This window comes from Alnus glutinosa, chromosome 6 (assembly GCF_958979055.1).
Source record: "Alnus glutinosa chromosome 6, dhAlnGlut1.1, whole genome shotgun sequence".
In the NCBI taxonomy this organism is placed as follows: domain Eukaryota; kingdom Viridiplantae; phylum Streptophyta; class Magnoliopsida; order Fagales; family Betulaceae; genus Alnus; species Alnus glutinosa.
Genome location: NC_084891.1, coordinates 218,030 through 233,366, shown reverse-complemented (window position 1 = coordinate 233,366; position 15,337 = coordinate 218,030). Strand labels below are relative to the sequence as shown.

Sequence of the window (15,337 nt, the reverse complement as noted above, 5' to 3'; positions counted from 1 at the left end):
TCGACTAAGATAAGACTTATCTCTTAGTGTTTGAGTCTAAGTATATGACTTACAGATTAGATGCACAAGATCTATCTTTATCTTCAGTTGAGCAGCTGAGAGTCCTAAAATCACTAACATTGCCCCCCCAAATGAGCTTAAGGTATGCATTTTAGACAAGTTCTTACTTAATATATTTAACATCGAATTTAGAATGCTAAAAAATTTAAATGATATAATTCATGTTCTTCCTTTTGTTTTGGTAACATTTGGAAGAATAGTAGATGAGGTAATATACATTTTCATCTACTTTCTACTTTCTTTGCTTGACTACTGAGGTACATATATATATATATACACACGAGCGCATTTAACTTAATATATGTAACACTCCCCCTAGCTCATTGTGTGGGTACAAACTCTCATCCTTTTATAAATGAGTCCCAACACGTAGAATATTTAACCTATGCTCTAATACAATGACAAATTATCAGTCATCCCAAAAGTTTAAGCTAATAAAAAATGAAAAATTTCATCATTTAATTAATGCTCAGCAAAGTAAAGTTTTTCCACTATATTGAACTTGCACAGATTTCAAAGGAGGAGTTCATTCAATTAGCAAGAAAATCTGGCAACTTCAATGATACTGCCATTGAACATCAGCAACGAGTTCTCAAAAATTCTGGCATAGGCGACGAGACCTACATGCCGCGTGCAGTATTCCGCCCTGGTTACAAAATAGCCCTAAAAGATGGCCGAGAAGAGTCAGCAACAGTCATGTTTGGGGCGATAAATGACCTTCTTCCAGCCACCAAAATCCGGCCAAAGGATATAAGAATTCTAGTCTTGAACTTCGGGGTCCTAAAACATTACCATACACAAACATTACTTACCACCCATAAAACATTCTTAATGCAGATTGACTTAAGATATGAATACATTTGCTAAGTTGAATGTTTCTCGTCTAGATTGCAAAAATTGAACTGCAGTTGTGCCATTTTTTGGTTTTCTCTTAGCTCCCACAACACTATGCTACAAAGCAAATAAGAATAGTAGAGGGAAAATAGTACCTCGGGAACTTCAAGCTTAGAATTCACAGAATTGTTAGCAAAAAGAGAATAAGGCCAAAAACCAAACTCAATGGCTTTGGGAGACACCCAAGTGTCCTTTCTGCACCTCCATAATATGGCTCCATTGTTATCTCAAATCGGCAACTACCAACTGTTGGATCTGATTTGGTGATCATTGAAAGGTTGGGAAACTTGCAAGCACCATCAAGTTGATTATTCTTCTGGTAGTAACTATTAAATGCGTATGAGATGTTTCCCCGAGCATCTAAATTGCCACAAGATGTCCCATATCCAAGCTTCGTGCAATCAGCTAGTGAACAAGCATAGCTCACACTTGGTTGCACTTGTGGGTCATCAAGTTTAGCAGATGGCTTCATCACACACCATTTGCGGTCCAAATAGTGTACATTTTGTGCAGAAACCAAGGATCCTGAATTTGTGGTGCCAAGGTTAAGAGGGTATTTTGATTGCCCATCATAAGTAAATATTCCCCAATGGCGTTCAAAATTTCCTGGATCAATACTCTTAGTATCCTCATCAATCAAACTAAATAAATATGCATCAACTTGCATCCCAGGTCTCATTGGGGTCCCTTTCTGACCGGATATGTGGGACATGAAACCCTGGTTGAACCGCTGAGCATACACTAGGTTTGCATTTCGATCTCCATCAGTTGGCCACCCAATCTCCCCAACTATGATTTGCAAATTTCCATACCCATTCTTTTGGAGGGCCCACACAAGAGTGTCATAATTTGCATCAAACATATTGTAGTAGGTCGTCCCACCGTCAGTTAAAGGTGATGCATTGCCATCAAAGAAGGCATACTCAACAGGGAAGTTGAGGTCGGTGTAGAGGCTTATAAATGGATAGATGTTCACAGTGAAGGGAGCACCATTGTCATTCAAGAACTTGACAATGCCAAGCATTAGGTCATGGATGTCAGCACGAAAGTCACCACCAGAAGGAACGTCAGTTGAGCTCGCATAAACATCAGCATTAAGGGGGATTGTCACCTTTACTTTGTTGCTAAGACCAGCTTTTATCAAGGCAGATTGGACATTTTGCAGAGCAGGGAATGTTGTTCTGAGGAAGCTTCCATTGTATGTCGACAAGAAAGGTTCATTTCCAACTGCAACATACCTGTAGATTCATGTGAACATTGGTGAGCTAAAAAGACGTTGAGATATTTCCTGCAACATTAACCAAAATGTGAGAATCCCTCCATATCGTCACAGAGGTTTTATTAAGCATCATTATACCAAAAATCAGAGTAAGAAACCAAATGAGTTCAATATAGTCATTACATATATCTTAGGCGGGATATTTTACTATTGTTGAAACAATCTTATCCACAAGAATAAGTTTCCATTCAACCGCCTCCACCACCAGGCTTCTCTTTTGGTAACTCATTATTTTTTTCGACCTCATAAAGATTATTACAGAGACATGACCTCAAGAAAGATCAATGTTAACAACACAACAATCCATCACAAAGATAGACATAAGAGAAGTATGACCATGTTGATGACACTAAGTACAATGCACGCAGCAAAACTGCAACAGATGACTCACACTTTCAGTTTTCTTAGTAAATGAAATCCTCAACTAAATTGCAAATTAGTCAGAAATCCTCAACTTTTGGTTGGCATAAACAATTCATATATTTCATAAACATTATTGATGCAGGGCAGTTTTCCATCGGACCAGTTTTAGAAAAAAAGTCATATATCATGATTCTGACATCGGATGGAAGCAAGCTTGGTGGCATTGGAAAGCTGATTCGAAGGCCTACAATTTCATGCTTCATGAAGTTTTTCCAATTCCCACGTTTACTGGGTCAAAACGTGCTGCAAAAAGGAGTCTATAAAGCTGGACAGAAACTAGTGTTCCAAACCGGATTTGGAATGAGGAGACAGTAGCGGGTGTTCCAAGTGTAGTTCGAACTGAACTTGAGACGAGGTTAAATTTTTACCAGTTCAAATTGGCTACAGCGAATTTTGTAAACCAACTTTCTTTCAGTTTTTTACTAGGGTTAGGAGTTTTAGGTAGTATAAATATATGTTCTGGCTGTCTAGAGCCTCAGTTTTTTTATGAATTTTGATTAGAGATCAATAAGAAACACTCAAAGAGTGGTTTTTATCTGTTTTACCTCAATTCCATGATTGGTTCTTGGTTTTGGGATAAGTTGTAATTCTTGTGTTTGTTAATTCTGCAAACTCACTACGCCGCACTACATCACTTGGTATCAAAGCTCAGCAACTTTCCTGCCATAGCGCAAACAAGATACGATGGAGGAACCAGATATTCACCTTGGTGTTGTGCATGAGCATGAAGAAGCAACACCTGAGGAACGATTGGCGATGCATTTGGAGCAACACATGAAAGCGCGATTTGCTGATCGGTTGGAGCAATTCAAAGAGCTGATAGTCGCTCAATTTGGAGCATTCACTTAGCAACTTGCCGCCATGGGGGGGCCAAACAGTCTTTGTCGTCAACCAAATTTCCATTTCATGGATGAGGATAATGTGTTTACCTTTAGTGAGGTGCGACCCCAATGGAGGAAGGTACAGTTTGACGCACAGAGTCTGCGGCGCACCACCTTGACCGATGTTGGCAAGTCTCAAACCCATCTACCAAATCCATCTTATGTGGAGGAAGATGAGTTTGTTGATGAAGAGTTCCAAGAAGATGAGTTTGTTGATAAGAAGTTCTACCACAAAGATGTTGAAGATCCTTCACAATGTTCTGTGGATTGGGATTCTCTACCAACTTATGACACCGAGATCAATGATTATTAGAACACCTCTCGCACAAGACTCAAAGTCTCAGCAGGAGTCTTGTGCAGCTCAATCTGTGGAGGTGTCCAACCGGGACTCTACTAAGAAGTTCTCTAATTCTATCCAAAAGCCGAGACATGTTATAGAGTCCTAATGCAATAGTCTCATAACTAGATAAAGATTCCAAGTGTTATAGTTTGAATGTATTTAGAGGTAGAAACCGGTTGCTAGACTAGAGTTAGTGTTTAGCTTAAACTCTGTAATCAAACTCTATATATGATCAATGAATGCTCGGTAAAGAGCACGGTTTCAACTTCCATAATTCCTATGTTCTATCAATGATGAAGATCTTGTGGTAAGTTCTTTGTCATATGATCAAGTGGACGAGTTTGTAGTAGATTGGGCCTCTCCACTAATCTACAGTATCCATCCTGAAGAAGATGATTGGTTGAATAAGGTAAGTCTCTTGGATAACACGGAAAATTTTGTTGATGAGAGTACTATACTTCACATGTTTAATAGAAACCCCAAAATTGAAGAGTTTGATGTGGGTACTGAAGAAATTAGTTTTGTGGACTTTCTGGGAGTAGCAATATTTTATTAAATTCTCTTGATGATGGTGGTTGTTGTGATACCCCTAGTAATTATTCAATAAAAGTATTAAGTGGATTTTTGAAATCGATTTATGAAAAAAAAATTTGGACGTGTAGGGAAGTTATGATTTTTGTAAGCTTCATAGGTCAAACAGTCAAGCAATCAATAGATTCAAATTGGGAGTATTTATTTTGGATTTAAGCGAAGGGCAATTTAGGAATATTTTAAAGAGTAGCTGAGTAAAAGACGAAAATGATAATTGCAATTTTCAAAACATTAATGTGCAGGAAGTTTTCTAAAATGTGTTTTGTGTTTTATTTTTTGAAAAGTATTTTGATTTGTGTCCTATTAAACATATGAAAATGTCTGATGATAAATGGTCCATCCTCTCTCCTCTCAACTCTCATTTTCATCTTTCTCTCGTTGCCCTAGCAGTGGCGCGTGAAAGTGCGTCAAGCTAGGGCTCTACTACGTTTCGTCTAGATCGGTTGCTATGCGGGGTAAGAGCTTGAGCAATAGAGGTGTGCTTTTGGTTCACTCTAGGTAGTTCGTGGCGGGGCTTTGGCTGGTGGGTCTTGTGATTAGGTGGTCTTCTTCTTCGACGATGGTACGAGTTTCTTCTGCGTTGGCCGTCTGAGTTTGGGTAAGCCTTGAGATGGAAAGGAGGTTCTTAGTGGAGTCGAAATCTTTTGTGCTCTCGGTCTTGGATGGGGCGTCGGTGCTGCAGGTAAAAGAAAAGAGGAAAGGCCTTTTCGGTGAAGTCCTCCTGAACAACCAGTGCATCATTTGGCTAGCGGAGACGATGGAGATTCTCTTCGGTTTCCCTAGAGATAAAGAGTTTTTCAAATCTTTCAGGGAAGGGACAAAGGTTTTGATCGTGCGTAGAGGTGGGAACAAAGATAGCCGGTTTTTAGAGACAAAAACTTATGGGATGGGTAGACGAAGAGGGATTCTATTGATCCCTGAGGGTCGTGGAGGGTGGGGCTAGCACAATTTTGCCTGTGAGCTTAATAAGGCAAAAGATTTTCGTATTGCTACGGTGGGGTGTGGGAGTGGGAGTGGGTCTTTGCTTTCGGTAGAGAAGAAGGGTGGAAAGGAGGAGGGGCCTTTGTTTGGCTCTTCTCCTGTTGGTGTGTCGTCTCCAGTGATGAAGAAGGATAGGAAGGAGATTTTGGGTTTGAAGGTGTCCTCCCCAAGCTCGGGTGGGGCTTCGCCCATTGTGGGTGGCGCTCTACCGTCGTTCGTGGAGGTGGTGAGGTCAGAGGGCCCTGTCAAGTTTCGGTTTCCACTGGTTGAGAGGAGTGCTGATTTTCTCCCGGCAGTGAGACCAACAGCCCTAGAGGAGGTGAGAAGGATTTCGTTGGACTACTCTGTGTTGGAGAAGGAACCGCTGGGTAAAGACCTGCCGTTGAATTTGCAGGGCAAGGGACGTTCAACACGTCTCCTCTTGCCCAAGGCAAACCAAGTGCAGCGAGGAAGACTGTGCCTCGTTTGAACTTGCAGTACCCAAGGCCGTTGTCGTCAACAATGAAGCCCCTAGCCTCCTCTCGGCGTTTGGCGAAAAGGGCGTCATACTCATCCTTGCCAACGGAGCCGTATATCGAGGTCTCTATCTTGATCCAGAACCCTCCGCTTGATTCGGATCGCCAGCCACAGCCTCGGCGGAGGACTTTCAGGCGCTCAAGGGCTGAGGACCGCGCCGACGCCTTCGTGCCTCGGCTCCGATGCCTACCAGAGGCTGGGGTTTGCTTGTCCGCCATGTTGACTCTCTCTCTCTCTCTGTCTCTCTCTCTCTCTCTGAATCTAAGAGAACCCTCCGGCGTGACGCCTGTCATCCAAAAAAAAAAAAACCAAAACACTACATCTGATTTTCACGGTGTGACGCCTGCCATCTGACAAAACGAGTCTGACACCTTGGAATTTGGGTTTTGACGTTGGAATTCGGATTTTGTTTTGAAATTTGAATCATAACGGGTGTTAAGTGCGGGTTGCATTCAAGTTAAAAAAACCCGATCACTGTAGCAAATACAATGCATCCAAACATACCAGTAATCTCTTTCATAAAATAAAAGTTTTATTGACTTTCAGCTAAAGTTTAGCATTTGAAAAACAGTATAACCAATTGGGTGCAAAAACACAGCAATACTCAAAGAAGTTTGTCATATGCAGTTGTTTACAATAAGAGCAAGGCAGCACTAGCATGTAATATGACTTCAAAAGGCTTAATAGAAAGGTCAAATAAAAGTATGATATATTTTATGGTGGTTTATAATATTACATAGGATGTGGTTGGTTGTCATTTTTCCCCACTAAATACTCTAAAAGGTTCCACTCCTTTCAAGTAAATCCACATAGCATTTAGGAACCCTAATAACACCAGTATTAAATCTGTTAGGGACATTGATATGGAAAAGAAACAGACAGATGAGACAGGAATAACACAAGAAATTAACAATGAGGATCAGAAAAAATGAAAGAGATCGAACTGCATCGTTGATAACCTGTGCCCATGCATAGAGGTGGTAAGATGACACACTTAACAGCTCATACTGATCAAGAGCCTCAACAAATTACTGACTTGTATTTTTCTAATAAAACAAGGACTCAAGTAAACCTTGCGTTGGAAATTTGACAGAAATGATACTGTCCCAGTAAAAATTATCAACCTCAAGTTCAGTATTTGTAAGAAAAATAAGAACTAAAAGACCATGGTAGTTCTTTGTTGCAAAGATAAGGGGCCAATATCTTATGAAAATGAATAGAAATTAAAAATCAAACATAAAGTTGTGGACCCCACAATATCAAGTATATGAAGATTGACCAAATCAGAAAGTCCACATCAACTGAAACAAAAGGTAATAATGTAAAGAAATGGCTGGAGCCAAGAATGTATCGAGGCCTAAATAATTCAAATTTGATACAAAAATCACAAGCCATAGTTACAAGCAATTAAAGAAACAACAACACTTTCTACACTGATTGAAAGGTACTTCAAGGAAATTTAGAGGACAAAGCAAATAGAGACTGAAATGGCTAGCAATGGGAAGATGTATGAAATCCCATAAGTCACCAACGGCTGATTATACAGCATTTTAAAGATATTTTGACTTGCAACTATTGAAATACCAGACCACTGCCTTATCCTTCTATCCATAGCTCATTCATAGGCACTGATTTGCATAGAGCCAAGAGCTGATTTATATTACAGACCAACCATAAGCATCCTAGTAAGTACCAGAAGAAACGACAACTCCACCAAGATGGCATCAACAAGAAGCTTATTAATTGATAATTTTTCAACCAATTCAATTGAACAAAAAGGCTTAACAAATATTACAGCAGAAGTTGTCAGCAAGCTAGAAATATAAAAGAAATCACTGATGTTGACATTATTAGCATTACCACCAGACAAAGGGGGAAATGGAGGAAGCTCACCTGATATCGACATTATTGGTGGTGATATGTGTGGAGACATTTTTGGCAACCCATTTCTCAGCAGCCTTCACGCTGCTGGCGAGAGATTGAAGCATATCATTAGGAATCCCCACCATGACCTCAATCCCAGATTTACCCAGAGCTCTCAATGCCCCATAATCCGCATCAAAAAGCTTAACCTTTCTAAACCCATTTTGCCTCAGCAGCCTCACTACTGTATCTGGAGGCAGAGGGTGACTGGTCTGTGTGCCCCAGTTGGCACCAATGCCACCCACCGTGCAGACCATTGAACACAATAAAACCAAACCAATAGTAGGCAATGAAAGGCACCCCATGATCTTCTCAAATCTGGCAGTCAGTCTATGCAAAAGACCCAAACGCAAAATAAATTAAGACTTTAGAAGCTAAAGATAGGTCTGGTTCAACTGGAACGAAACTAGAAAATAACATGAAACAAGTAAAGTGATTTCACTATGTATGCAGTTTCCAGTTAACAGAGAACCCCAAAACAAGCCAAGAGGGAGTGGAAGCTCAAATCTACTTGATATATGAATACTCAAATGAAGAAGCAAAAAAAGGAAACGTGAAGAGCTGATCTAAGAAATATAACTAGTACAAGAGAAAATCAAGAACTTTTACAGTTGAATCCAATACCAAAGCACAAATGGAATGATACCCATGATTGTTTTTTTTTTTTTTTATTAGTAATAAAATTCAATAAAAAGCGCAGAGGGGCGCAACCCTAGTACACAGAAAGTATACAAAAGTGCCTCTAATCAGAGGAAACAAAAGAACATGAATGTAAAAACTCAGTGAATATAATACGACTCAGGCTATACGCCAAGACCCAAACATATAACATATTAAGCACATTTCGACACAAGTCCACAACCGGTAATTCCACATCTTCAAATAGCCTTGCATTCCTCTCATGCCAAAGACCCCACATTACACACAAGGGAACCTGCTTCCAAAGACGGGTAACATGACCACGACCCAGCAAGGTGTCCCAACCACTCAACAAATCCAGCATGCTTCTTGGCATGATGTCGTGTCAAAATCTTTCCTAATGCCGTTGTCCACACAAAAAACGCCACCCGCTTCGGAGCCTTAACACGCCAAATACCCTTTCAAGGAAAAGAAACCGCCTCTTGACAAGCTAGGGCTCTATAGAAAGTCTTCACTTCAAAGCTCCTCCTCTTAGAAAGATTCCACACCAACCTATCAACCTCTCCATGCCGAATCCGAGTAGAATATAACTGCTCATGATACCCATGATTGTTAGGGTACTACAAGAGTTTCGCATAGAACCCAATAAGGTATAGTGGAAAAGGCACTTAGAATCTAGTTTTACAGCTCAAAGAACAGCTAGCTAAATCCCAGGATTAGGACAGATTCTTGAAAACAAATGTTAAAAATAGAAAAAAGAAAATATTTGGGATTGTTCAAGATGTTGAGATAAGATAGTTAAATAAAACACATACTAAATCTAAAATCAGATTGATAATAGTAGAAATCAAAAGAAAAGAGAGAGAGATAATGAGCAAGCCAAACTAAAGGAGAGACATGACATGAACAGGTTAAGGATCCTGTGCTGGGGTAAGAGGCAAGCTCAAGAATCCATTCACGAAAGGAGAAAGCAGTCTTAGCATAAAGAGAGATAAAAGTGAGGTAAAGGTGGTGAGTGGTGAGTGGTGAGTGAGGTAAAGATGTGAGAAAGCAGTCAAAGCATGGAGTTCCAAAGTGAATTTGTTTGTGCTAGTGCAAGGTCCTATAGCCTAATTGGCATCTCTTCAGAAATATATTGAATAAGTGAACCTATAGCCCTGCCTTCAAAGTCATTTTAGTTTTCACAATTAGAAACATATGAACAACATTGTAATCAGCCATCCCTCCTTGGAGTTTCAGGATGCCATCGAAGAGGACCTTCTTCGGATTGTAAAGCTTGCACGTCCAAAGAACAAAGGTAGGAGGGAGGTGTTGAACCTAAATAGCTCTATTAACTACGGCGATGCAAGCGTGTCTTCTCGGCCAGGGAAAGGCAAGACTCATGTGTTGTAGCGTGTATGCTCCATGTGGGTTCTGGGTTTGAGGGTCTTAGGGTTGAGGGTTTATTTGGGTTTCTTCTTGTGGGCAGTTTTGTTTGTTCCTATGTATACTTCTTGTGTACGTAGGGGCGCCTTATGCTTTTTTTATAAAATTTATCACTTATAAAAAATAAAAATAAAATTGTAATCTGCCATGTAGAAACATACATAACCAATTATGCACTCTAAAATCATGCTACTAATGAAACTAATTACAAAATCCATTCCTGTGCAACTGTCATATCCTTTGATTTGAATTGACTCATTTTCATGTCCCAAACACCATTGTTGACATAATCTTCTATAGCTACATTTTCTTCTAATAGTGGTGTCAGTGTTTTAACACACACACACACACACATATATATATATGCATTTTCTATTTTTGATTTTGTATATTTGGAATATACACTGAGAGATAATGGAAATGGTAGAATATGATGTACGGAACTGAGAAACTGAATTGAATGGAAGAATTTCAATAGGCCTAGGCCTCCAAGTAGTTACTACAATATGATATTTTCTTTTGATAGGTAAGAGATCAATTTTATTACAATATGATATTTTCTTTAATGCCTAACAATTGAGAATTGGACCTATTTATAATAGACCAATCCCTTTGATTACAATTCAGCCCGTTTGGTTGTTAAACCACTGTATCTAACAAAACTAACCAACAGAAGCCCAACAGAAAACCCAACTGATCGTTCAACTCATTAACTATTTACAATCAAAACGACTACTAACAAAACATAAAAATATATTCGAGCCTTCTTCCTTCAGACTTCTCCTTTGTCCAGCTTTTTTCTTTCATCTTCTTTCTTTTGCCTTACAGTTTTCTTCCCTTTCTTGTCAACTACAAATTACAAAGAACTCAAAACACCCCCCTTTAACCAGCTCCATACATAACTCAAAACTTTTGCACAACTTAAACCTCATTTATGCAGGATATAAAAGCTAACACATACCCAGTTGACAAATTCAATCAAAAACCAAATCTGCCACACACACACCCAGCTGATAAATTGAACTTGAAACCAAAATCTAACACAAGCCCAGATCATAATTCAATCAAAACCACATGCAAACAACAGGAAAGACAAGGGAAAAAAAAACTCGCTCAATCATCAACCAACAATTGGCAAGACAACCCTAGCTTCACCGACCGTGGCTGACGAGTGGGCAAGGACTCTTGGGATTCTAGAAAAAACTTGCAAACATTATATATAAAATGAAAACAGTAAAGAAGATCAAACTTCATAGCTGAGGAATCACATGTTTAGAGCAGGAAACACCAATCCAACGAAAAAATCCGTATGTTCTCCAAAAATAAAAAACAACCCCTAAACCAAAGAAAAAGGTAACTTTCAAGAACAAAACCAAATCCCAAGCATCAATAACTTCAAACAAACCCATTTCTTACCTACCCATACCGAAGGAAAAACAAAACATGAATAAGATAAGCCCGAGAGAGAGACTGACCGTAGAGAGAGACCGACGGGGGTCGGTGTTGGCGCTACTGGTCGGTGGTGGGTGGCGATAGGCGGTGCTCGTGGGCGGCAGAGCCGTCGGTGGGGCCCGTGGGGGGAGGGGACCAGTGGAGATGGAGGGATGAGGATTGGGGGTTTTTGAAATTTTGGGGAAGATTGGGCTTCTGAAATGGGGGAAAGGTTTTCACTTTTCACCCGTGATTCTGAATTTTTTTTAAAAAAGCAAAAAAGTTAGGGTACGGGGTACCACGTGGGACATAGGCACTGATTTCTAATTCAGTGACAAACGATGCTTGGAACATGATCAGCATCAAAACCAAAAAAGGTCCTAGTGTAATTGTAAAGTAGCCAGATATGACACAGATCTCTGCCCATCTGATGTGTAAAGAGAAACCAAATCCTGACTCTCAGGGGTCCATTTGGATTCAGATGAACAAAAGGAAGGAGAGGAAAATGCTCATAAACGACTTCCTTTTAGGTCATTTTCATTAATTTTCGAATTCTGCTTCCCACTGTTCTCTCTGACATACAAACTGCACCCAAGAGAGTTGAACATCTATCAATTGTGAAAAGCAGGAATAAAGCCCATTTAGGCATTTACACAAGATGCTTACAAGCATGAACCTTGTAAGAGCGAGGAAGCATCAAGGCATGTATTCTAAAAACTCCAGCATACCTGCTGATTGTCTAGACTAGCCTGATTTTTCACACGGAAAACGAACATTGAAATCACCACCAATGCACCACGGCAGCTCCCACCAACTCACATGGCCAACAACTAGTTCCTCCCAAAGATATCTCCTTTCAACGTCATCATTTAGACCATGCCCGCAAACGCCCAATCAACATTATCACTAACACTTCCAAATAAACACGCTACTGAATAAGTTCCCCACGCAATCCTCGATCTTCTTCACACCCTCCTATCCCACACTAACAATATCCTACCCGATGCCCCTCTCGACCCCAAATACGTTTAGTCCACGTGAAGGCATCTCCGTAAACTATGAATCACTTCTCTAGAAATATACCATAATTTTGTCTCTTGCAAACAAATAATATCTGCCTTCCAACCTCTGAGAAGACTCCTAATCCTCAATAGTTTTTCCTTCTCATTCAGCCTCTCACATTTTCCATGATACCATCTTGGATTTAATAAAAAAGCTATCGGATCCCCTCCCCTTTTCTTTTCCTCTACTAGAATGTCCTCCCTTTATGTCATAATTGACTAAACAAACCAACCTCTTTTAACAAAAGCTCGCAGTTTCCTCTGTTCGCTGTCCTATAACAAAAGCTGGAACACTTTCCGAGCTGTTTTGATATCTACTTGCTTCAATCACAGAAAATAGAGCCATCATTTGATCTTCAAAGTCCTCGCATGACAGCCCCACGCCCCCACTACATCTACATTACACATATTCTTCGCCCTTTCAAACACCTAATCTGACGACACTGAGTGAGGCACTTCCTGTTCTTCAATCATAGCAATTGAATGAATTGTTAATGACCCAGTGCCTTTAAACTCCTTATCAGGAACATTCACCATTGCCAAAGAATAATTATTCATCTCCTCTCCATTCACGTCAAATACCTACACCTCCTTAGACTTCGAACCCTCTGAACTCCCTTCCCCCAACTCATTTGCCACTGTGAACATGGACCCATCCCCAAAATCGACACCCGATGAAGACCCCTGTAACAAAAGCCCACTCTCATACCTTCCAACACGCTCTCTACAGTTGCCATTGCTACCTTCTGCCTTATCTGTAGAAGTCCGAGCTGCTACAACAACTTCACCCGTCTTCCTTTCTGCCGTTATCCCCCTTTTCAGATCACCCAATGATAGGACTCTCACTTCTCGAACCTTCTCCTTTGCTTTAGATCCTATGCTTTTTGTTAGTCCGTATATCTTTACCTTCCCCTTTGTTTAGTCTTTATGCTTTTGATTGTTTAATTTATGCAAGATAGATAAAAATGTCTTTCATTAATTATTTTCTACAAATTATAACGTTCTCGTTAAACTCAGTTCAGCTTGTTTTCTCTTATATAAAGCTGTAGATGCCGTATAGCAAAGATATTAAATAAAAATTACCTTTATTTGAAGCAAATATTAAAGGCTCGATCCTACGAAATGATCTTTTCTTTCTTCTTCTTTTTTGCCTATTTCTTTAATTTATGGAATCCATCGGATCCTATCACCCAACCCTTCCAGCAGCCTTTTTAACGTGCTCCAATTTCCTTTTTCCTTGTCTGACGAAGACCAAGTAGTCTCAGCAGCTACTTCCGTCTTCGTCTGCACAGTCTTCTCCCTTGACAAAGCGCCTTCATTATCCAACTTCTCCCTTGACTCCCCTGACTGAACAACAATAACACCATGTCGGGAGAAATCAGAAACAAGCATTCGATCACGCTTAAAACTTTGAATTGTATAATCATCTACGAAGATATAGAGGTTCTTGACAATCGATCTTCAGCTTCATCTTCAGAAATTTCTGCATGCCACAAGAAAAGTCAAAATTAATTATGAGCAGAAACTAATGAACTCAACAATGCATTATCCAACTATATACACTTGAGTCAATGCGTAAAAATGTATCCCAATTCCTCGCTGTTTGACATGAGTCTATATATTAATGGCTCCAAGTGGAATTAAAAAACATACATGACAACTTATCGTCTAGCTACTTAAAAGAACAAAGCTTAGTAATTAAGTAGCTAATAAGAGGTCTAAAAAAAGCATGAAAATTCGAAAAAATTACAATATGAGGCAGCATCCCAAAGAAATAGTCTCAATGAATAAATCCTTTAATTCTACTAAGGTCCTCTAGCTCTATCTCTAACATCAAACCCACTCCATCATCACTACAACTGGGGACCCACGAAAATATAAAAATGAAAACATTTAAAAAAACTGGAAAATGCTGTCACAGCACGGTGCACGCATATCAGTACATACAAATGAATGAGCATTGATGAGAGAAGTATCAGCAGTACCTGAAACTGCACCAATCGTTTTCTCCACGTTCGGCAAACTTAATTCTGTGCGCACACTAAGTTCTCCGCCAACTGCAGGTCCCCATGAGAAAGGACCTGCACTTAGATCAATAAATGCCCACCTGATGCAGTCTGTATGAATATTATGCATCAGTGTCCCAATTATCTATTTGTCACTTGTTAGTTTGCGTGTGTGTTAGAGAGAGAGAGAGAGAGAGAGAGAGAGAGAGGTTGAAATTTCCAGAATTTCTCTTATTACTCTGCTAGGTTAAAGGATTTTATGGTTCATGGCATAGCTGTTGTTCAGGATTATCTACGAGAGAGGAGTTTGAAGGTGTTGGTGGTGAATAAAAAAGAATATGTACAAGGAAGAAGTTACTCATCATCATAACCAAATATGCCATTTGATTGCAGAAATTATGTTCACAGAGAACAGTCACTGTGCGGATATGCAATGTCCCCTAAAGCAATTAACTAAAGAAGGTTTTCATGGAGCTAGCCAAACAGAACTCATGCAAACACAATCTAATAGAAAGGATCTGAGCAGAACCCATACAAGCAAAAACACCAGGGCATTATTATTATTGATGAAAGCACCCAGAAAGACTATACATGTGCCAAGGAAGGGAAATGGCAATTGGCAATCCAAACAAATGATTCCCAGTACCCTCAAAACAATCAAGATCCATTTAAGCATTACACCCAAAAAAAAAAAAAAAATTCCAATATTCACCAAGTAAAATTTAGTTTACAGCAGAAACAAGAAGACCATAATCCTGGGCAATCTACTTTACCACCAATAGAAAAAGGTTCAACCCATTCCTATCAGAAATGAGAATTTGGAAATTGTAGAACTATACGGGGTGGCAATGTTGGTACATCTAATGCACATCTAAAAGTGAAGCAAC

At 39.7% G+C, this 15,337-nt stretch overlaps 1 protein-coding gene across 2 annotated transcripts; it reads right to left on the bottom strand.

Annotated features, from left to right (window-relative positions):
* Positions 1-342: 342 nt before the first annotated feature.
* LOC133870190 (glucan endo-1,3-beta-glucosidase 6) lies at positions 343-12,304 on the bottom strand. 2 transcript variants are annotated; one of them, XM_062307256.1, is made up of 5 exons: positions 12,112-12,304; positions 11,428-11,968; positions 7,859-8,218; positions 1,050-2,192; positions 343-840 (listed from the first exon to the last, which is right to left on the bottom strand). In XM_062307256.1, exons 3-4 carry the CDS (start codon positions 8,191-8,193, stop codon positions 1,073-1,075), a joined length of 1,455 nt encoding a protein of 484 aa, XP_062163240.1. In that variant the 5' UTR covers positions 8,194-8,218; positions 11,428-11,968; positions 12,112-12,304; the 3' UTR covers positions 343-840; positions 1,050-1,072. The 2 variants fall into 2 exon arrangements, with proteins under 2 accessions (XP_062163240.1, XP_062163239.1); XM_062307255.1 differs by lacking the exon at positions 12,112-12,304 and having other exon boundaries at positions 11,428-12,006.
* Positions 12,305-15,337: the final 3,033 nt, after the last annotated feature.